At 42.9% G+C, this 21,973-nt stretch overlaps 1 protein-coding gene across 4 annotated transcripts in view; it reads left to right on the top strand.

The window, feature by feature from the left end:
- The first annotated feature begins 2,701 nt into the window (after positions 1–2,701).
- PTBP3 (polypyrimidine tract binding protein 3) overlaps positions 2,702–21,973 on the top strand; it is a 42,238-nt gene continuing 22,966 nt past the window's right edge. The window contains exons 1-5 of one of the 4 annotated variants that reach the window (XM_064438064.1): positions 3,064–3,215; positions 12,045–12,078; positions 17,635–17,706; positions 20,553–20,737; positions 21,622–21,768. In XM_064438064.1, coding sequence (XP_064294134.1) covers positions 17,682–17,706; positions 20,553–20,737; positions 21,622–21,768 — 357 coding nt within the window. In that variant the 5' untranslated portion in view covers positions 3,064–3,215; positions 12,045–12,078; positions 17,635–17,681. Of the gene's footprint in view, positions 2,809–3,062; positions 3,216–12,044; positions 12,079–17,634; positions 17,707–20,552; positions 20,738–21,621; positions 21,769–21,973 lie in introns of those variants that run through there. The other 3 variants (XM_064438065.1, XM_064438066.1, XM_064438063.1) reach the window with 3 other exon arrangements.

The following is a 21,973-nucleotide window of genomic DNA, read 5'->3' as shown; positions in this document are numbered from 1 at the left end:
ACAGGATGCTTTTCTTGCTTCCTGCCCTAACAGTCCCAAACTAGAAACACAGCATACAGACACACCTTTTGACTTGCATTAAGGCACCAACCTGATTGACAAATTATCTAGTTTTAAAAAAGAAAATTTTTATTAAGGTCAGGTTAATTCCCCAATACAGTGTATGGGGTGGCCACACTGGCAGCTGTGACAGCAAGGACAGGCTGGTACGCTACCATGTTTCAGCGAAAAAAAAGGAGAAAAAGGATGAGACACAGTAGTATCTTGCCACTTTATCCTTCAGCTGAAAAAGTTTCATTCTATTTTAAGACAACAGGACTCTAAACCTACAGCCTTTGACCAAAACCTGTCCCCCATTTTGGTGTGTATGTTCCATGAACTCCAAAGCACTCCCTTCCCTAGGCACTCCTTGATGCAGGCAGGGACTGTGCTAAGTATTTGGTGAACTTGCTACCCACCAGCTGCTTCTCCAGACATTCCACTTGCTCTCCCTATAGCAGGACTCAGAGGATGTCCTGTCATATTCAATGCAAATACCCTCCAGTGGGTGATAGGACACAGACATCATCTCCCAGGAAGTGCTTGTAGTTCACTCGCCAACTATATTCTCATTGCATAAAGGGAGAGAGCATTGGGAAACGCAATCATCAAAAGCCTGCGTGCCAGGCTAAGTCTTGCACCAAGTGAACTCTAGGAGATGAAAATATATGAGAAATCCCACAGTCCCCTGTAAAGGCCACTGTCATGTATTACGACTGTGTCAGGCACTGCCTTAAAAGGAGTGTGGCCAGCAGGCCGAGGGAGGTTTTTCTCCCCCTCTAATCTGCCCTAGTGAGACCATATTTGAAGTATTGTGTCCAGTTCTGGAACCCCAAGTTTAAGGACAGGGAACTGCTTGAACAAGTCCAGCAGAGAGCTACGAAGATGATCAGGGGACTGGAGCATCTGCCTTATGAGGAAAGGCTGAGATACCTGGGTTTGCTCTGGAGAAGAGAAGGCTGAGGGGGGATATCATCAATTCTTACAACTAGCTAAAGAGTGGGTGTCAGGACGATGGGACTGGGCTATTTTCAGTGGTGCCCAACAACAGGCCAAGGGGCAACGGGCACTAACTGGAACACAGGAAGTTCCATCTCAATATGCGGAAAAACCCCTTCCCTGTGCGGGTGCCAGAGCAGCGGCACAGGCTGCCCAGGGAGGGTGTGGAGTCTCCTTCCCTGGAGACATTCAAACCCCACCTGGCTGCGCTCCTGTGCCCCCTGCTCTGGGTGTGCCTGCTCAAGCAGGGGGGTTGGACAAGGTGATCTCCAGAGGTCCCTTCCAACCCCTGCCATCCTGTGATTCTGTGACTCCGTGAATGCAAACCTTTGCACACTTTGTGTCAAAGGACATTGTCAATATTCACATTATAAGGGCACCAACCTGCAAATGGCTTGTGAAAGTGTATGGATCTGCCCCTCTTCTAATATTACGTTGTTTTGCTTTTACTTTCAGGCAATTTTGTGTATCAGTCAAATAAGCAACTGTCACAATCTGCCACGCTTAAAACAAAGACATCTCTTGCACACATTAATCCTTCCTGTTCAAGGCAGGGGATCAGTGGAGAGACCAACAGGGCCTCTCTCTATCCACTAACCCTCTGACCGTCACACGTACAATACTTCCCATCACTATCACACTTGTAACTTCCACAACATGCAAACCACTGACATCTCACACAGAATTTCCAACCCATTTGAACTGAAGCTGCCTCTTCTCCCACATTTTTAGATGACCTGTGTCAAGAGTGATAAAAGAAACCTCCATACCTCATATTTCTACAGAGACACAACACAAGAAGAGCTTTATCCCAAACACTGTGGCAGGTCTGTATTTCCCACTGAAGTCTACCAGGGTCATAGGACTTTGATAATGCCAAAAATTGTCTTGTGACTCTCACCCATTTGATTGAGGCTACAAGTTTCTTTAATGCCATAGCCCAGAAAACGAATTTGTTCTGGCAAGTTCTTGAAGTCCGTGCTACACAGGACACAGACCATAGGAACACATTTCCTTCCAGACTCATGACATGCAGACACCTCATCTGGTAGCTGCCTGGTGTCACACAGCCCATCCCACCGTTGGGCTCCTACCTCTGGGAAACAGGACGGAGAAGCAACTCATCTGACCCTGCACGCAGCCACCTCAGATACGCTTCAGCTACCGCACAGGGCTGTGCATTACGCAGCTGTTCACCGCCCCGCTCCCCTGGCCTCACATACACTTCTCGAGGCCTCTGCCCGCTGTCCCACCTGCGGCCCGGGAATTTACAACCCACGTAACCAGCTCTAACGCGAACGAGAGCTGTCCGCCTAGAGGAAAACCCAAGGGCCAGCCCTGGAACTGGCGAACGCGGCCGCCCGACGGGGCGAGGGCTGCGCAGTCGGGTGACCCACCCGGGACGCGGCCGGCAGGGCCCCATGGCCTCCAGCAAACGGACTGCTCTCCGCCAGAACCCCCGCAGGGCCGGGACATCGGAGGGTCGAAGGGGCCGGCGCCCCCCCCCCCCCGGTCCCCCATCTCCACGGAGCGGACCGCTGCGCCCCTCAGCTGGGCGGCTTCGCACCGCGCATGTGCCGGGCCGAGGGGGAGGCGGGAGGAGGCGAGGGGACGCGGGCGCCAGCCCTCACTGCGCCTGCGCCATGCCTCCCGGAGGGGCGGGGCAGGGACGGGAGGGGAGGAGGGAGCGGCCCCGCCCGTGACCGCTCCCTGTCACCCACCCTCCGCGACCCTGGCGCCGGACCGCTGCTGCCCCTGGCCCGGCCATGGGTGGGTCAGCACCGGCTTCCGGTGCCGCACTGTGGGGCGGCCGTCGGTCCGTCCGCCCCTCCGTCCCTAAAGGCTTCACCTGGCGCCTCCCGGGGCGGGGCGGGGCGGGGCGGGGCGCGGCCGCGGCGGGCGGGGGCTGCCCCGGCTCCTTCCTCCTGGGAGCGCTGCGGGCCGCCGCGCCGGGGGTGGGGAGAGGTGAGCCGAGGGAGGGACTCCCCGCCCCCGGCGGAGGAGCGGAGCCCAGGGAAAGGTGGATGTTGGCGGGGGGCCGGGTTTCGGAGGGGTCGGGCTCGGGTGGAGAGAGATATTGCCGCGACCGCTCCACAAGGTGCTAGTGGAAGGAGGAAACCAGTGACCGCAGCTGGGCTGGAGCTGAGGAACCGGGCGCTTTGGCGGGGAGCTTTCTGGTACTCGCAGCGTGCGCGTTCCTCTTCTCTCGCTTTCTTCGCTTCTTCTTCGCTTCTTCCTCGCTTCTTCCTCGCTTCTTCCTCGCTTCTTCCTCGCTTCTTCCTCGCTTCTTCCTCGCTTCTTCCTCGCTTCTTCTTCGCTTCTTCCTCGCTTCTTCTTCGCTTCTTCTTCGCTTCTTCTTCGCTTCTTCCTCGCTTCTTCTTCGCTTCTTCCTCGCTTCTTCTTCGCTTCTTCTTCGCTTCTTCTTCGCTTCTTCTTCGCTTCTTCTTCGCTTCTTCTTCGCTTCTTCCTCGCTTCTTCCTCGCTTCTTCCTCGCTTCTTCCTCGCTTCTTCTTCGCTTCTTCCTCGCTTCTTCTTCGCTTCTTCCTCGCTTCTTCTTCACTTCTTCTTCGCTTCTTCCTCGCTTCTTCTTCGCTTCTTCCTCGCTTCCTTGCCGCCGCTTCTTCTTCCTTGCCGCCGCTTCTTCTTCCTCGCCGCCGCTTCTTCTTCCTCGCCGCCGCTTCTTCTTCCTCGCCGCCGCTTCTTCTTCCTCGCCGCCGCTTCTTCTTCTTTGCTGCTTCCTCGCCACCGCCGCTTCTTCTTCTTTGCTGCTTCCTCGCCGCCGCTTCTTCTTCCTCGCCGCCGCTTCTTCTTCCTCGCCGCCGCTTCTTCTTCCTCGCCGCCGCTTCTTCTTCCTCGCCGCCGCTTCTTCTTCCTCGCCGCCGCTTCTTCTTCCTCGCCGCCGCTTCTTCTTCCTCGCCGCCGCTTCTTCTTTGCTGCTTCCTCGCCGCCGCCGCTTCTTCTTCGCTGCTTCCTCGCCGCCGCCGCTTCTTCTTCGCTGCTTCCTCGCCGCCGCCGCTTCTTCTTCTTTGCTGCTTCCTCGCCGCCGCCGCTTCTTCTTCTTTGCTGCTTCCTCGCCGCCGCTTCTTCTTCTTTGCTGCTTCCTCGCCGCCGCTTCTTCTTCTTTGCTGCTTCCTCGCCGCCGCTTCTTCTTCTTTGCTGCTTCCTCGCCGCCACTTCTTCTTCTTTGCTGCTTCCTCGCCGCCGCTTCTTCTTCTTTGCTGCTTCCTCGCCGCCGCTTCTTCTTCCTCGCCGCCGCTTCTTCTTCCTCGCCGCCGCTTCTTCTTCCTCGCCGCCGCTTCTTCTTCCTCGCCGCCGCTTCTTCTTCCTCGCTTCTTTGCCGCCGCTTCTTCTTCCTCGCTTCTTTGCCGCCGCTTCTTCTTCCTCGCTTCTTTGCCGCCGCTTCTTCTTCCTCGCTTCTTTGCCGCCGCTTCTTCTTCCTCGCTTCTTTGCCGCCGCTTCTTCTTCCTCGCTTCTTTGCCGCCGCCGCTTCTTCTTCCTCGCTTCTTTGCCGCCGCCGCTTCTTCTTCCTCGCTTCTTTGCCGCCGCCGCTTCTTCTTCCTCGCTTCTTTGCCGCCGCCGCTTCTTCTTCCTCGCTTCTTTGCCGCCGCCGCTGCTTGTTGTTCGCTTCTTTGCCGCCGCCGCTGCTTGTTGTTCGCTTCCTCGCCGCCGCCGCTGCTTGTTGTTCGCTTCCTCGCCGCCGCCGCTGCTTGTTGTTCGCTTCCTCGCCGCCGCCGCTGCTTGTTGTTCGCTTCCTCGCCGCCGCCGCTGCTTGTTGTTCGCTTCCTCGCCGCCGCCTCTTCTTGTTTGCCGCTTCCTCGCCGCCGCCTCTTCTTGTTCGCTGCCGCTTCCTCGCCGCCGCCTCTTCTTGTTCGCTGCCGCTTCCTCGCCGCCGCCTCTTCTTGTTCGCTGCCGCTTCCTCGCCGCCGCCTCTTCTTGTTCGCTGCCGCTTCCTCGCCGCCGCTTCTTCTTCCTTGCCGCCTGTTCTTCTTCCTCGCTTCCTCCCGGTGGGGTCCCTGTGCCGGTGCCTGGGGCTAGCTACGCACTGGCAGTGAGGGCGGGCGCGCAGCGGTGGGTTGGGGTTGTGATGGGGACGGGGGACGGGGGACTGGGGACTGGGGATGGGATGGGGACTGGGACTGGGATGGGCTGGGGATGGGGCTGCCCTCACCTAACTCCATGGTGCTCCAGGCAGGATGAGGAGGTAGCCTTCGCCTCTCGCGTGCTGCTCCTTGTGGGGCTGATTTAATCTTGTCATAGAGTTGCCCTTTTTAACCCGTTAGAAAGCCCTTTGGTGTGCTGCTGTCTTAAAGGTGAGTGAGGGTTGCAACGGGGTTTTGGAGGTAGCAGTTTCGTGTGTTAAGCTGAGCACCTCATACGTGGCGGGTGGCTCTTTGTGGCGGAGAAGACCTGTGGGTGCTGCTGTCTGCCGATAGAAGTGCGTATGTGGAAGCGAACTGATTGACATCTGTTCTGCAAGGTTAATCAATAATCAGAATGGTTATTCATGTAGTCCTAAATGCATTTTTATAGACCGCACCGCAGGCCTTAAGTACACAGGGAATTGTTACAGTGATAAAGCTTATACGATATGTGGTCCTCAGAAGATAAAATTATTTCTAGCAAGTTTGAAGTGTTGCGCTCCCACTGCCGGGGTAGCGCAATGTACATTGACTGCTGTCTATGTCTTGATAAAGTTCCTTAACTTGAAACGAAGTAGTAAACCCAAGTTTACTACATGTACTGCCAGCTTCCATCACTACTTTTTAAGTGCAAAAGTGATTGCTGGTATTATTTCCTCTGCCTATTGGTAGTTCAAAATCCAAAGTCTGAGGAGTTTGACCATGGTGGGAAATTCAGCTGCCCCAGGAAAGTAACTGTGCGTAATGTCAGTAAAGTACTTTGCTGTTGCTTTTATTTTTTTCATCACAACTATGCATATGTGAAAACGGACGCGATCGCTAAAGCCCGTGCTTCTAACTTCATGCAAAGATGTAGATACGATTAACTTAAAGTGCGTCCTGTACTTCAGTGACCTGTAAAATCTTAGCTGTTCTTAAAATCTAGGAACTCTAGAACAGAAGTTAGGAAGACCTTTTTTTCTTTTTTTCTTTTCTTTCTGATGACTCGAAGCAGTGCAGCCCAAACTTTTCTGACAGTTTTTTACACTGTTGCAGTGGAAGCCTTGATAGGGACGCCGGCTGACAAGAACACTCTCGAATACATGCTGGTTAATCAAAAAGCATATAGTGTTAGGAAGTATGTTTTTGGAGAACTTCATTCAAAAAATGTAATGAGTCATTTTGCCATAGTCAGAATTTTTTCACGTTTACTTTGAAACTACTTTTTGGAAAATTTCAAAAGAAAATTAAGGAAGTTCTTGCTCACCTGCGAATCTCCTCTTTTTTTAATCTGTCAAATGTGCTTATGAGAAACAAGTACCTTTATTCTTTTAATCCATGGGAAAATACAATTTTTTTTTCCTCTTAGGATGTAGAGTTGCTGGACTTGCTACCTAAGCTGAGTGAACGCTTCCTGTGGGGTCCTTATTCTCTTTCAACTAGTATGATGAGTTTCTATTGCAAACTGCTTTTTAATTTTCATAAAGGCTTCATTATTTCAGTTGAGAGAGGAGGGGGAAAAGGGGCATGCATCAGTTGGTGTACTGCCCTGAAATACTAATATTAAAGATAACTTTAAGGTTAACGTTCATTCTGTTTTGCATAGAAACGGTATAAGCAAAATCTGTATAGTTCTTGAACTGTACAAATCTGACATCCTTCATCAATACCTGTTTCTAACCCACCTTGAGTCATGTGCTTGTGAAAAATATCTAATGTAGGCCTAGTATGAAGGAAATTATCTCTCCCTATGAGCTGGCTGTTCACTGAACATACTTGTTTACTATTAATATCTGGTATAATCAGAAATGGGAATCATCTGACATAATCAGAAACACAAAAATAGCAAAATGTAAATCAATCTCATAGGTTCATTAGCAGTTGTCAGATGGCTATGTATTTGATTTGGTCTATAGTCAAGAAAATTAGTCCGCTTAGGTACGCTGTGGAGAGGAGATTGGCGGTTAAGTACACTGGGTCCTACCAGGGAGTATTTATCAAGTTTTCTGCTGAATTAATCCTGCGCTAGCTGAAGCACCTCTGGAGGTATAAAGTGATAAGTGAAAGTGTGTTTAGGTCATCTTTCTTTTAAAGGATATCCCAATTAAACATAATATGATGCCAAAACATGAGTGTGGTGTGCTAAAACTATGCCTAGAGCCTGCACTTTTCAAGGTACAGTTCTTAATTATTTTCTTTTGCGCTCACTGTCTGTTGCACAGAATTGCACTCTTGATTTTGGTTTTTCTGCTTTTGACCATTGTGTATTTTTAATTTCATTGTATGCTGCATAATCTTTATGGAAGAGGGTTTTTTTAATCTTATTTCAGCGTGTGAAAATAGAGCCTATCTCTTGACTTCTGTGGATGTGACTTTTATGCTGGAGTAAGAAGCAACATTTTTGAGTGTGCGTTGCAGAGTGGGTAGGTAAAAAGGAAAAAGTTTTCTGATTGTTTGTGTTGATACCACCCTTCCCTGCTCCTGCTATTTTCTCGTTAGCTGAAGTTGTTAAAACTCAGGGTTGTTGCCAAAAGTGCAGCACCATCCTTGGCAGCACGTTCCTGCACCTCCCTCATGGAGTAGCAATTGTTGCATGTAACAACGCAGTGAATTATTCTGGTACCATGCTGCCTCACAGTTGTTAGTCACTGCAGGGGGAGCCATGAAAACACAAAGGTGGGGAATGTCATGACTGCGTCTTCTCCCTGCAGCCTTAGATCCGCTTAAACTGACCAGGAAACTGCACCCTAAGTTCCCTATGAAAGCCAATGGAATGAATGCCCATATGATTCAATAACCTAACCATTATCTTCGTGATTAATTTTCTTAATCACACTGTACTACAAGTAATTTAACTTGCTGCCATTCTTATTCATTAAAAGACATGGTATATTGTATTGGCATTTAAAGTAAAGGAAAAGACAGATCACTCTTTCTCAATAGTACCAGAAGCAAAGGATTCAAGACAATATTTACATACTTGCACTCTGTGCAAGTGTGCATACTTTGCACAAGTGCACAACTGTTTGATGGGGTCAGTACTCCCTGCTAGGATCTTACCGTTTAAACAAAACCTTACTATCTCTTGGGAGGTCACTTGCATTAATCATGGGAATAAGGACGATTCAAAAACAGTTCAGGTATAGGCAGAAATCAAAACTTACCGTGTCTTGCAGTTTGGGATCAGACCTCGCGGAGAAGTCAGGGACTGGTAACTCTTTTACTTGCCTTTAGGTGGCATGGTAGCTACATGTGCAATGGCACATGAGAAAGGCATGAAATAACTTCAGTTTTTCATGAAGAGCAGACCACTGCAGATCTGTTCTACTGCACCTTGCAGTGATTTGGTTAAGAGTATCACTCCAACTTTTGATTCTTGCTTACTAGGTAATTCCTAGACTGCAATACTTTTGAAAAAAGATGTTCTTAAAGGGAGGATTCAAAGAACATTTATGCACATGTCCAGAGAGACAAATTACTTCAGGCGTTGCATTTGAGTGTGTAAACTATGCTTCAACCCTTTATGAGATACAGACTCCCATATCTTAAAGGTCTCTTCCTACCTAAATGATTCTGTGATTCTATACGACTTCAGCCTTTTAACCATAACATTTTCTGGGCTAGACACACTTAAAATAGTGTTTGGCAGTCAGCATGAAATGCATGTTGCCACAGTGACCCCAAAGACCACTCAAAATGGAATGAATATAGCATCTCAGTATTTTACTAACTTTTAACATTGCCAGGTGATATAGTTTAGAAATTACATGTGATCCCTCTTGCATTTGTTAGGCCTTCTTTTCCTACCTAGTTTTGCTTGGCTTCATCAGGATATTCTTTCCAGTTCCATTTCAGCAGGTTTTTTGGTTGTTCATTTTCTCTTTTTACTACCAACTATAGTGCATTTGTTTTTTCACCCTGTCTCCCCCCTTTTCCCCCCTCTCCCCCCTCCCTCCCCTCCAGACAACCAAGTATTTATATGGATGGGGTATCAAAGTGTGAATGAAGATATGGACAGAAAAGCTACATATATTGTCCAGTCTTATAGGTCAGCTTAATGCACGAGCTTGAGTATTGCTTAAGGAAAGGTCAATGAGTATAGGCATCACTTCCTGATGAACAAAATAAGTGTCTATAATTCTATGCAGTTCCAGATTTTGTTCCCCCCTGCCCCCCACCCGATTAAAAGCAGCTGCCTGTTGCTTCAGAAACTGCGTTGTCTTAATTGTCATGAGTCTGGAAGTGTTACTTAAGTCTGCCGGTGAAGAAGACTATGTTTATATATAGTTTCTGTTTATTCTCTACAACCCTGCTTTATCCCCTAATACATTATTTGAAATTTATCAAAATGGAGCTTGTACACTTGCTTTGTTTTCTAAAATAGAGAAAAATCCATGGAAGTAAAATTAAGTGCTTTAAAAATGCAGAAGTAACTTGAAAATAACCCTTCATTGCTATCTTACCTGTAGGATCGCGTATCATACTTTCTATAAGGAAATCAGTTTGCTAATGGCATTTTTTGTCTTACCATCATGTAAAATAAGTCTAAAGTCTATGTGTGTATATTTGTATGTATATACACTCATAGGACTTCTATGTAAATGCAAAGATTAGTCAGTCTATGCTGTGTTCCCCTACTGCCTTTGCTCTCCGTTTCTTGTTTTTGCCATATAATTGTTGCTCTCTGTAGGGCCAAGGACTGGCAGGAATAGCATAAATACTGTCTTTACTGTAGATTATGATTGATTGGGAATTTTTAATTTTTTTAAACTTTATTTTAGTGCCTTGGGCTTCATCTGTTTTGTGTAAAAATAAATTTAAAAAAATCTCTATTTTTAATGCACACTTGTGGGAAGTGTAGCGAAGTGTGTTATCGATAACATTCTCTTGGAGGAGATCTCTATCGTGGTACTGGTTGCTGTTTCAGTGTGTACTTTAAAAGATAGGGACAAGGACTCTTAACACATAACAAGTATGAAGCCACATCTCAGCAGGATCCGGAGTTCTCTAAACATGTTCTAGAATAATAAGTGTCAATAACTTGATGTTCGACCAAAGGAATCTAATTTAAAACTGTACATCACCAAAGGTGGTAACTCATTTAGTTACCTGCATTTTATAAAACACAGATAATATTAACAGGATGCATGGATTTAAATATTAATACAATTCAGGAACTATATTTGCTTCATAGCTGTTCTTAGAATCATGTTTCTCCCATAGTTTGTTGTATGTTTGTAATCAAAAGGGTAGGGTTAAAACAGAAAAAGTCATACTTAACAGTAAAATTACTTTAGTGTTACTGTTATATCACTTCACAGTATATACCTTGATCAGCGAAAATTACTATTTCATCAACTAACTTGTGTGTTCTGTTGAGAGTTGGAAGAAATGAAGACTGTTAGAGGATGTATGATTTGTGAAGTAAAACTGAAGGGAAAAGTTCATTTTGTGTGATGTGATATTTAAGAGAGGGGGAAAAGAGGGAAGAGCAGCTTGTCCATCTATACTGAAAAGATGGAGCGTTCATTTAAACAAAAGATGTAGGCTTTCTGGATACAGGGGATAATGTAAACAAAAATAGGGGTATATTAATGCTGTGCTGTCTTCTGAGTCTCCAGAAAGTCTGAGATTGTCTTTGCCCTGATTTATGTAATCAGTGTGTTAATACTGAAGCTTTAATCTAAAGGATGATTCTTACAGTGGCTAGTTTGTTACTAATTGTTCCAACAAATGAAGCAGAGTTGAGCTGAGGAAGAGACACCATTGCATGAGAAAGTGCCAAGCAGTGAGAAACTGATAAGAAACATTGCTAAGGAAGTGGGGAGGAAACAAAACACAGATGAGACAAAAAATACAAGAACTGTGGTTATCATAGGTGTGACCATGTTTTTCTTGCATACAACATTAGTCTCCTAGAAAATACTAAGTAGTAATTGAAAAATTCAGCTTTTGAATAGACGTATTATACTCTATAGTTGATCTTGATGCAAATCTTTCATCTATTAGGACAAGAGCTTATTCCAGTAATAGTTATTTACGTGATGCACATCATCATGTAGGCTTTTATTACTTCCCAACCACTTGACTTCAAGTGTGCAATTCTAAGAGCTTTTAGTCCTAGAGTTATGTGATTGATTGAGAACTTGAACCTTCCTTTTAAAGAATATAAAAAATTTCTGGCTTTCGTTTTTCTGGAGAAAAGCTTTAAACGGGAAGCTGATAATTAAATACTCAAAAGGCAAACAAACCAAAACATGTGTCTTTAGAGTGTCATGGTTGAGAATGGGATTTTTTTACGACAGCTTTAAGGCTCTGAAAATTTGTAAGTTAGGAAAAGCAATTTCATGCTTTTTAATTGAACGATCAGTTAAGAGACAAATCTTTTTGGTAGCTTCCTGTGAATCCATGGTGGTTCTTTGGATTCATGGGAATTGAGAATTTTTTTCCCCAAGTACTACTTTTGTTAAACTAAGTTATCTATATTTAGTTCTGCAGTACAATAGAAACTGAAGTAACAAAAGTAGGTGTCTTTCATGCTACAAGGTAGAGCTGCTGACAAACATTGTACCTTGGAATCCTGTTTATGCATTTTTCTGTTTTCAGAAGGAACTAGGGTTGGAAATGAAGGGTAAAAAGGGTGTGTTTCATATAGAAATTTTGCAGAAATTTTATTGATTGCTACTGTGATCCTGCCTGTCATATTCTTTTCATCCCCGTGCTGTGCATTGTTAAACTGCTTCCTTTTGCAAGAGAAAAAAAAATCCACAGCTCAACACATTTCTACTTTTATAATAACGTTGTTCTTTCTTCCTTTATTTACCATTACCTTTGTAATAAATTGGTAACATCTTCCATTTTCTCTCTTCATTTTTTTTCTTTGTACAGTGTTGTTACAGAAATTCTAGCAGTCAGTTGAAAGGTAGGAATCTTTTTATAGCCTTTCATATACACTTGTTACTACTTTTACCATAACCCTGCCTGTTTTTTGCTGATAGCATATGGACAGTCAGAAGCCTCATGTTTTTGGTCTGTTCCACATAGTTGTATTTCTTTCTCAATTTTAACCTTTAATAATAACAAATTATAAACCAGATTGACCAGTAATGGCACTTTTATACTTTCTAAGGCTATGTAAATTCTCTTCTGACAGAATTCAAAAGAGACACCTTACTGGTGGTTTATTTAGGTCACTGGGTGTTTATATCACGTAAACATCTTTTGACTTGTCCTTGTTTAACCCCATCCAGCAGCTAAGCACCACGCAGCTGCTCTCTCATTCTACACCACCACCCCCCCCAAGTGGGATGGGGGAGGTAATTGAAGAGTAAAAGTGAGACCACTTGTAGGTTGAGATAAGAACAGTTTAATATTTGAAATACAATTTATTATGATAATATTTTAATGAAAAGGAAAATAACAAAAAGAGAGAAATAAAACCCAAGAAAGGCAAGTGATGCAAATGAAATGTCTGAATGTCCATGATGCTGAGACCACTTACAGCTGGCAGGTTAGCTATCTGGGAGGAGAGGAGCCAGGGTATGTCAGGAAGTGTATGTAGTACTTCGATGTGAGGTGTGCCAACAGTGTATGTAGCAGATGCTAACTAATAGTGTGCATAGAGTATGATAACACTAGCTGCTCTTCAGTATGGTCTGTCAATATTGCATATAGGATAACACTAACTCCTACTTGATACAGTGTTTTAATAATGTAGATCAGACAGCACTAACATCTTGAAACATGTAAAACAGTAACAGGAGGAGTTCAATTTTTTTTCCATTCCTTGTTTTCTATCATCATTCAGCAACTCCCAGTATATAAGCAAGTGTAGCAAATCCTCCGTACGCTGTCTGGGGTGTCTGTGGTATAAGACTTTGGTTCCTGGGGAGAGGAAGGGATGACCAGTGTGTGTTACTTAAGGAGCAGTTTGAAGAAATAAGAGTCAAGGCTGTGTGGCTGTTCTCTAAGCAGTGTATCTTAACTTTTTATACCCTCACATCTATGGGAAGAGGTTGTTTCTCACTGTGGATTCTGCTAGACTTGGAGAAGGATTGAAAAGTTGCAAAAACAGCTAATGTTGTGAGAAACTGAAACCGTGTGACCCTTAAATAGTGACCTGAAGACTGATAATAAATGAGGAGTAGTGGAAAATCAACTAACTTCACAATTATAGTGCTGGGATGTGTGTGCCCATAGCTTAGAGCCGTATAACGGGAAGGTGTAGTGGCTGAGGTCTGTTTCCAATGACAGCTGTGGATGACCATGGAGTTAGCCACCTGAGAATGTGAATCCAAGCAGCAAGAAAGACATTATTAGGCCCCTGAGTGTGCTAGAAGGTCTTAATGACCCTGATGAGCCTTGCCTGGGGCTTCCACCCACACCCCCTGCCCATGAGCTCTATTCCAGCCCAGACCCAGGCCTTTAGACACTGCCCAGGCTATGTCCTATGCGTGCCTGTCTGCAGCTCATTCACAGCCATGCTTGTGGCTGGCTGAGAACCTTGTTGATCCAGACCCTGACCCACAGACTGACTTGTGGCTTGACCTGGGTCCTGCCTTGTTGCTGAGAGAAGTATGTCCTGACAGAAAAAGAAATGTGAGCCATCTGTGAGGGAATCTGGGCAGCATCTGCAGTGGTGGGGGATGGGGTCACAACTGCTGCTGGTCCCTTGGCTTCTGGTACTGGATGATGAAAGGAGAAGTGCCCTCAACTCATCATGTGGAAAGTTCTACTTCCTCTGATGGACAGCCCTGCTTACCCAGTGGGATCAGATGAGGAAACAGGGACATCCAGGCCTTGTAGAAATGCCAATAAAATGGCCCAAAAATCATTATTTTGGGGCCTAATTCAAGGTGTTACCCCATGCTCAGGAAACTCTGGGATACAAGCTGTATTCCCTCTACACAGATGTTCTTGTCACATTATTGGCAGTGAGAGAATATGGAAAGGTGCTCTTTGGAGTCCTATTCAGCAGGTGGTAGAAATGCATGAAGGTGAAGGACAATCAGAACAGTTCTTGGAAGTCCAAGCCACAAGACTGGCCACTGATCTAATGTTACAGAGGAAGTGGCCCAGGTTATGCCTGTATACTGATGCTTGGATGGTTGCCATTGCCCCTTTGGGTCTGGCTCACACACTGGAAGTGAGAATTGACAGAGATGAGGATAGCTAACTTGTGGGGAAAAAGCATGGGATTTGGAAAAACTCAGTGCACAGGTGCAACATGACAATGCCTATATTTCAAAGGGGAAAGCCCACCAGAAAACAAATTGGCAACCCTCAAAAGGGCCAAGCAGTATATATCGCCACAATCAACAAAGACCTGGGCTGGGAGTGTAAATTGGAACTATTTGCATCTTGAAGGCCTCCCAGAACAGCGTCCTCCAAAACTAAGCAGGCTGAAAGGCACAAATCACAAAGCCATTAGGCCTCCTAGATATTAACCGGGAGGTAGAAATCAAAATGCTGCACTGGCATGCGAATATATGTGAGACTGCTCACAGTGTAGCTACTGCAGCTGAAGCACATTGTTAAGATATGTTATCTGGTTGGAGTACAAATACTAATGCCTTGTTCTCCCTCCTTGCTCTCCCCATTGTCACACTGTTGGGAGCACTTGTAATCTTAGCCATGGCTGTTAGTCTTGTATATACAGATCTGGAAACTGTTGCAGAAGGTCTTAATTTAAGATGTGAGTAACTTCCTACTTTTTATTATCAGACTGATGAGTACTACTGAGGTGTTGAGCAGTGGTGGAATGTGCCTTGGCCTACTGAGCCAACATCATCCAAGTAACTAGGGTCTGGCCTTCTGGTACACACTGCTCCTTTCAGCAAGGAAGCAGGAAGTAGCGAAAGCACTTTTCTGTAGAGTTCTGTCGAACACCAAACTTTGTAGTGTTCTTTGCGTTAATAATCACTCTTTCACAGAAGGAATAAAAAACCCAGTTATTCATAGTAATTAATGCGTTTAATCTGTCCTGACCTAAACCGTGACACCACAGAACTTTGAAATCTGTGTTTTATGAAGCTGAAATTGTTACCAGCTTGCTCTGACCCCATGTGATACCATCTGCCTTTTTAAGGTTTCAATCTTTGTAAATATTTTTAAGTTTGTGTTGGTATCCTGGGGAGGGGAGAACTATGGTTTTCCCACATATCATACTGTGAAAAACAACTTAGCATTTGTTAAAATGGTCACTTACAATTCTTGCAGGCCTGATTTAGGTCCTGATTAGGTCCTATTTAGGGCATGGGGCTGAGGTTCTTTCAAAATTTATATTTTCACTTTTTCTGTTATTGTAGTTGGTGAGTACCATTAATAATAGGAAAAAAATGTTGAGTTAAATATAACCTGAATTCTTTAAAAAACAAGTACCTGTGTTTCTGGTTTCTGCTACTATAGTGAAGGGTAAACATGAGTATTAAGTGGTTATAATGAAGCAGACTACATGCGAGATATTGAAAGTGCTTAAAATACGACTTCAAGGCTTTAATTATCAGAGGTACACTTTTTTCCCCTGTCCCCATGTATAAAATTAGAGTACTTGCTGTTTCGAGTTTGATGCCGCTTAACTGATTTTTAATCCAGGTCAGACGAAGTTTTATGCCTAACGTGTTGCATCCCAAAGACAGGCAGTTGGTTTTGCACCAGAATTGTACTTCAGAACTTTTGAATAGTGAATGTGTAACTAGAGAGAGACTCTTTCCAGTCCACATAGCTCTACATCCTTCCAGGGGGCATGTTATAATAAATAAATATGCTGTAATTGTATGAGTAGGTATGTAACTTAGTATCAAAAGTTACAAATTAAAATAGTGTTTCAGTGGAGCATTCAAATAATTTAAAAAAACTATAATAAAAATCTTGTAATTATAAGAAACTAAATTTTGTAATAAGGGCTCTAGACTTAGCATGAAAGTGGCAGGCCAGTTATTCTATGGTGTCTTGATTTAGTGTTTGTTTGTTATTTTAAACATAAACACAGGTAAAAATATGTTCATTTTTAAATCCTCCTTGTATCTCATTGAAGATATGAAGACAGTTACACTTCTGTAATAATGATTCTCTGTATTGTAAGAGGCTCAAAGCCTTGCTGGTACTTTATTAGTCCAAGTAAAACAGTTGACTAGGTGATGAACTTTGGATTTAAAAAAGCTTTCATTGTGTTTTGCTGCTATATCACCAGGTTAATGGTTGTCAGCAGAAAGGGAAAATCTAGGGAGTTGTCTTAGTGGATGATGATCAAATATGTATCAGTGTAGGTACAGGCACATGTCATGACTGAAGGTTGTAATTTTGTGTTATCTTTTTTATCCCTGTTGAAGCTGGTTTAGTGCCCCACCCTGGAGCCGTTCATTTTGTGCTGCAGTGAGCAACAGCTTCAGTAGTATGGATACACGGCGGTCCTACAGAGACATTACAACTCTGCAGATCACTGCAGCCATATGAATTGTGTTTCTCTGTGTATGTCTTTTTAACCTGGAATTGCTTCATCAGTTTACAGCACAATCCCACAGGCTATATTATTACTGTATGAAACTGTAGTGATGGGGTGGCAGAAGGTTACATACATTTCTGGGGGGGGGAATATGCTAGAACTTGTTCTGAGAAAGCTGATAATCCTTCAGATTATTGTTGATTTATAGACATTCCGTAGAATAGAATAGAATCTCTAGTGCTCAAACTTTTCTCTGTTAGTAGTTAGAGCCTCAAATCATCAGTATTCTTAAAGCATACACCCTGATTTTCAGTATTTTTTCTAAATACCTATGATCCACCATCACATTGTTAGGACAAAGATCAGGTTTTTAAAAAAATGCCATAGGTATATTTAAATATGTCTTGAGATAGTTTTGCTCAAGGTCCACTGAAACACAGGAACTTCCATCTGAACACAAGAAGAAACCCCTTCCCTGTGCGGGTGCCAGAGCAGTGGCACAGGCTGCCCAGGGAGGGTGTGGAGTCTCCTTCCCTGGAGACATTCAAACCCCACCTGGCTGCGTTCCTGTGCCCCCTGCTCTGGGTGTGCCTGCTCAAGCAGGGGGTTGGACAAGATGATCTCCAGAGGTCCCTTCCAATTCCTACCATTCTGTGATTCTGGGTCCAGTCACAAATGTTGGGTGGCTGTGTCTTTACTCACATCTGGAAGCAGTGTTGTATTGCAGACCCAGCACCTGCAGCCAGGTCATTTCTTTTCATAAACATTTGTTGTTCTTGATCTTTTAAAATGTAAGCTGTAGTAGCATAAATAATAAGAGAAGTAAGAAGGTGTAATACAGCTGACATCCTGAGACAGAGGAAAAGTTATGTGTTTGGCATTTTTTCTTAGAAAATAAGTCCACAGCACTAGTGGATAATGTGTATAGAAAGGGGGTGTTCTTGGGAAGAATAAATTACAGGAGTTGTTGCACCTTTTTATCAGGTTCTTTCTCTGTAACAGGTTTTACTAATAATCTTGTCTTTTATTTTTTAGTGTGGACCTGACAAGTTTCTTCTGGTGCCAGTAACAGGCCTTTAACCATGAGTGACTCTACTCCAGCTCCAGGTATACATAGAAAAAAAATTTTATCACAGTTCTTCTTCAATGGTGTGTGTTTTCTCTGTAAATGTTTTTGTTTGGTTTTTTTTCAATCGATAAGCATCTAAGGCTTACTTGCTATATTTTCTATAGGGAATAAGGGGAAGGAAGAGTCTGATGAGCTAACTTGAAGGTTTTTCTTTTTGATTTCGATTTGCACCAGTCAGATTGTTCATACTTCTGCTAGTTGACTCAGTGTGCCATCCAGAATCTTCTACTTGCTTGAAACAACATTAGCTTATAAATCAGTAATTTAACAGCTGAAATATATTTGAGACCTGTGTAGATGGTATTTTTGTGACAAGAAACCAGCTATCAAGGAATATATATTTTTACTGAGATCAGTGCAACCACTGATCCTTCACAGTGATGTCCAGGGCGTTTAAATGATATTAAACTTTAAAATAAGATAGATGTGCTTGTCTCCTAACATCAAAACACAATCTAATTCTCATTAATAACTCTGTATTTCATTTTAGGTTTATATAATCTCCAAGATGCATCTCTCTACCTACTACAACTGCTTCACCTGCAGTGTTGTTTTTTTTTTTTTGTCTGGTGTGTCACATATCTAAAATATCTTTGGGGTTTCTTGATCTGAGGCTACTCACTTGGGAAATAAATTTGTACCAGTCATGAATTGTTATTGTAATGAATTTCCCCTTGTAGCACCAGGCCCCAACTTCCACTTTGTTCATAAGGCTTCTCTTATCATTGTCTGAAACTATGTTTTGCTTTCACCCAATTGAGTGTAAAATTCAGAAGAGGTGATCACCTTTGGCATGCTTTAAAGAATTGTTGAAATCAGTTTTCAAATTCAGATGCCAGAAGAGACACATGATTATCACTCTGCATCAAAATTAGTATTAATACCTGGAGAAAGAAGCATGGATTAGTAAATGCTGAGGTCTTTATACTTGGGATGGAATGAGTGCTAGCTTTTATTGCTAACTTAGTCACTTATGTAAAGGTCCACAAAACTTAATATAATTACAACAGGAAAAGAAGCACTTTAATAGCATTTTTAGGTCAGGTGTTAATGACTGTTGAGAAGCCAGATCAGCTAGAGCTAAAATATGCTTCTGAATGGGTAGATAGTGAAATAGAAGATGTACACTGTATGTACGCAGGCTGAAACTGTTCTGGTAAGCATTGCCCTTTTTGGCTGAATGCCTGACCTGAAAACTCCTGTAACACTCAGTGAGGATGTGCAGAAAAAAATTCTGTACTTGCCACTTAGCTCCATCTCATCACCTCTGATAATGAGTCAGAACCCAGAAGGTATTCCTTCTGCAAGAGTCTTGTGTCTTAAACTAAAAGCATAAGTCCCGTTAGGTTTCATTTCCTGCTTTCTTTAGTCAAGCAGTCCTTGACTTAGTAAAGGACATCTTGTCCATCTTGAACCCGAAAAGTAGATTTAACATAATAGGGTGGGTTGTTAGGCTTTAAATGTCCCGTTGTGGCTTGGTACTGATATGCATTTAGTTTCTGTTTGTCTTAAAGTCTCATCCCCAAAAAGCATGCCACGTGATCATATTTTTCAGAATGCAAAATACCATTTAAAATTCCTTGGTGGAAAAATCGATGCATAACAGACTTTTTTCTGTTTTGCAGGTGGGGGAATTACTTAACCTGGCTTATGAGTGTGCCATAGTTGGGGCTTAGCTTATCTAACTTTTACAGACTTCCACTAGTAAAAAAACCCTCTGTGAAGATCCTTATACAGAATGACTTGTGTGAACCGCTTCTCAGCCTTTGGCTGTACCCAAAACCTAGAGCAAATTCTGAAATTACTTACTAAGCACATATAGATATTTTTTCCTAATCTTTTGTGATTCTCTTTGGAAGGCTAAATGCAACACATGAGATGTTAAGGTTATCTCTCTTGCTGGAGTGAAGCTGTTTGTGGCACATAAGTGAAAAAAGAATGCTGTTTCTTACTTGAAGTGGTACGCAGTTACACTTCAATACAATTTCCATCAAACATACTCCCTTTCCTCGTAGTTTAGGATGTTTTTTCACCAAGTCTTATAAGCCTCTGTAGCTTGCTTTAGGAGAATCTCTAACTGGGATCTGTAGTTTGGCTAATAAATTTCATTTTTACTACTTTGAGTTATTACTCCATTGTGGTAGCTTCTAGAACAATATGCCTGTACCAGATGTGATGTTCCACTTAAAAGTGCTCTCAAGAAATCTGAGTCATCTCCTTGAAATGTAACCATTGGTGACTTACCTGTCAGTTTGGTAAAGGCGGTTTGCCAAAGTGGAAGACTTTAGAATCTGTATGGATTTCATGCCTCACTGTTGTCTCTCCTTTTCAAAGACTTTTTAAAACTTACAATCATGTGGAACACCAGGATTTCTTTAATAAAATTTTAAAAATTTAAAAACTTAATCTAATTAAGAAACATACCATGCAGGAAGATAAGTTAGTAATTTAAAAAAAAAAAGTATTACCTCCCAACTACTATTTGCCCATTTGGTAAATATGTTGCATGGGCATTTGGGAAGAAATTATTGGCCTGTCTTTAAGTCTTAAACAATACATAAGAACATAAACAAGCAAACCCAAACCAAAGCACAACAAACACCCCACAATCTCCCCTTGCAGCGGAGATTTGGAACAGCCGAAGGAGTCTTCTTAAGCTGTCCTTTGATTATAGATTAACTGCCCTTTCCTAGGATTCAAAGAGCTATAGATAAGTCAATGTAAATGCTGAGACAGCAGTTTATCTCTTTGAGGTTTTGCTGTGTATACTGTGCAATAAGTTTGTCTTGTTTTCTTGATCATCCCCGTCCCGAAAATATTGTAGATAATGAGAATGACACAAAGAAAATGGAAGGAGACGATACGAAAGAAGACAAATTGCCATGCTCCCCATCTCGTGTCCTTCACCTTCGTCAAATTCCAAGTGATGCTACTGAAGCAGAAATAATTTCATTAGGCCTCCCTTTTGGCAAAGTAACTAACATCTTGATGCTAAAAGGGAAAAGTCAGGTATGTAATTTTCAATGTTTCAATTATAAGAGCAAGGCTGAAGATGTGGTTCATGTTACGACCCTTTTGGTATTGCGTTTGGCTGAAATGATTGCAACAATATCTAAGTATTTCATAGATAGGTCAAGATTTTAATATTTTCAAATGTGAAAGGATGTTTTGATATTTATTTTAAGTTTTTAATATACTTTTAGATTAAGTAATGATCTAGTAACTTGTTAAGAACATTGCTAAACATTATATCCACCTTCTGAAAGAATGTGTAGGTGATAAAGAACTATATTGTCACTACGGATGTCAACATATTTCTTGAAATAACCTGCCTGATTAAATAACATGTATGTTAATTTTTTCATGTGAAATAAATTTCTCAAGTTTTTAAAAACATTTTAGATGTGATGGGGTAGTTCACATCATGAATAAACACTGAAATCCTAAACATGATAGGCATTCATTCAAAAATTTTCTAGAGCAGTGAGCTGGGTTAATATAATGCACAAACTGATACACATTTAATGTCCTATTCTTGCCTTTACAATGTGTATCTGCTACCTAAGTAATAGTGCTTGGATTCATGAATCTAATAAATTCATTAGCAGCATGCTATATTTAGCACCATCGCTGCTCATATGTCATATTTGTTATAGCTCTTCTTTAATGACTTATTGTATTTAGAATGTAAAACCTTTCAAGAAAACCCACAAATGAAATCAAACAAACCCATAAACACAACACACATAAATGACGTTTAATGAGCAAATTAGCACTGTACTTTCACATGATCTTTTTCTAGTGAGAGTGGAATTGGGAATAAATGGTGCTTTGATGCTTTCTTCTGTCCTGTAAACAAAACAACCCTGAAAACTGCTACTTATTGGTTGCAGGCATTTTTGGAAATGGCTTCTGAAGAAGCTGCTACAACTATGATGAACTACTATACTCCTTCTACACCTTACCTCCGCAGTCAGCCTATTTATATTCAGTATTCCAATCACAGAGAACTTAAGACTGACAATCTACCCAATCAGTCTGTAAGTATAATATTTCCATTTAACAGGTCAGTATTTCATTTGAGTTCTTTACTGGTTTTGGCTAGGATAGAGTTAATTTTCTTCATAGTAGCTTGTGATGCTTACATAACATCAAGGCCTCTGCTGCTTCTTTGCCCTGCCAGTGTGAGTGCACAAGAAGCTGGGAGGGGACAAAGCTGGGACAGCTGACCCCAACTGATCAAAG

This window comes from Phalacrocorax carbo, chromosome Z (assembly GCF_963921805.1).
Source record: "Phalacrocorax carbo chromosome Z, bPhaCar2.1, whole genome shotgun sequence".
In the NCBI taxonomy this organism is placed as follows: domain Eukaryota; kingdom Metazoa; phylum Chordata; class Aves; order Suliformes; family Phalacrocoracidae; genus Phalacrocorax; species Phalacrocorax carbo.
This window is presented reverse-complemented; position numbering and strand designations above follow the sequence as displayed.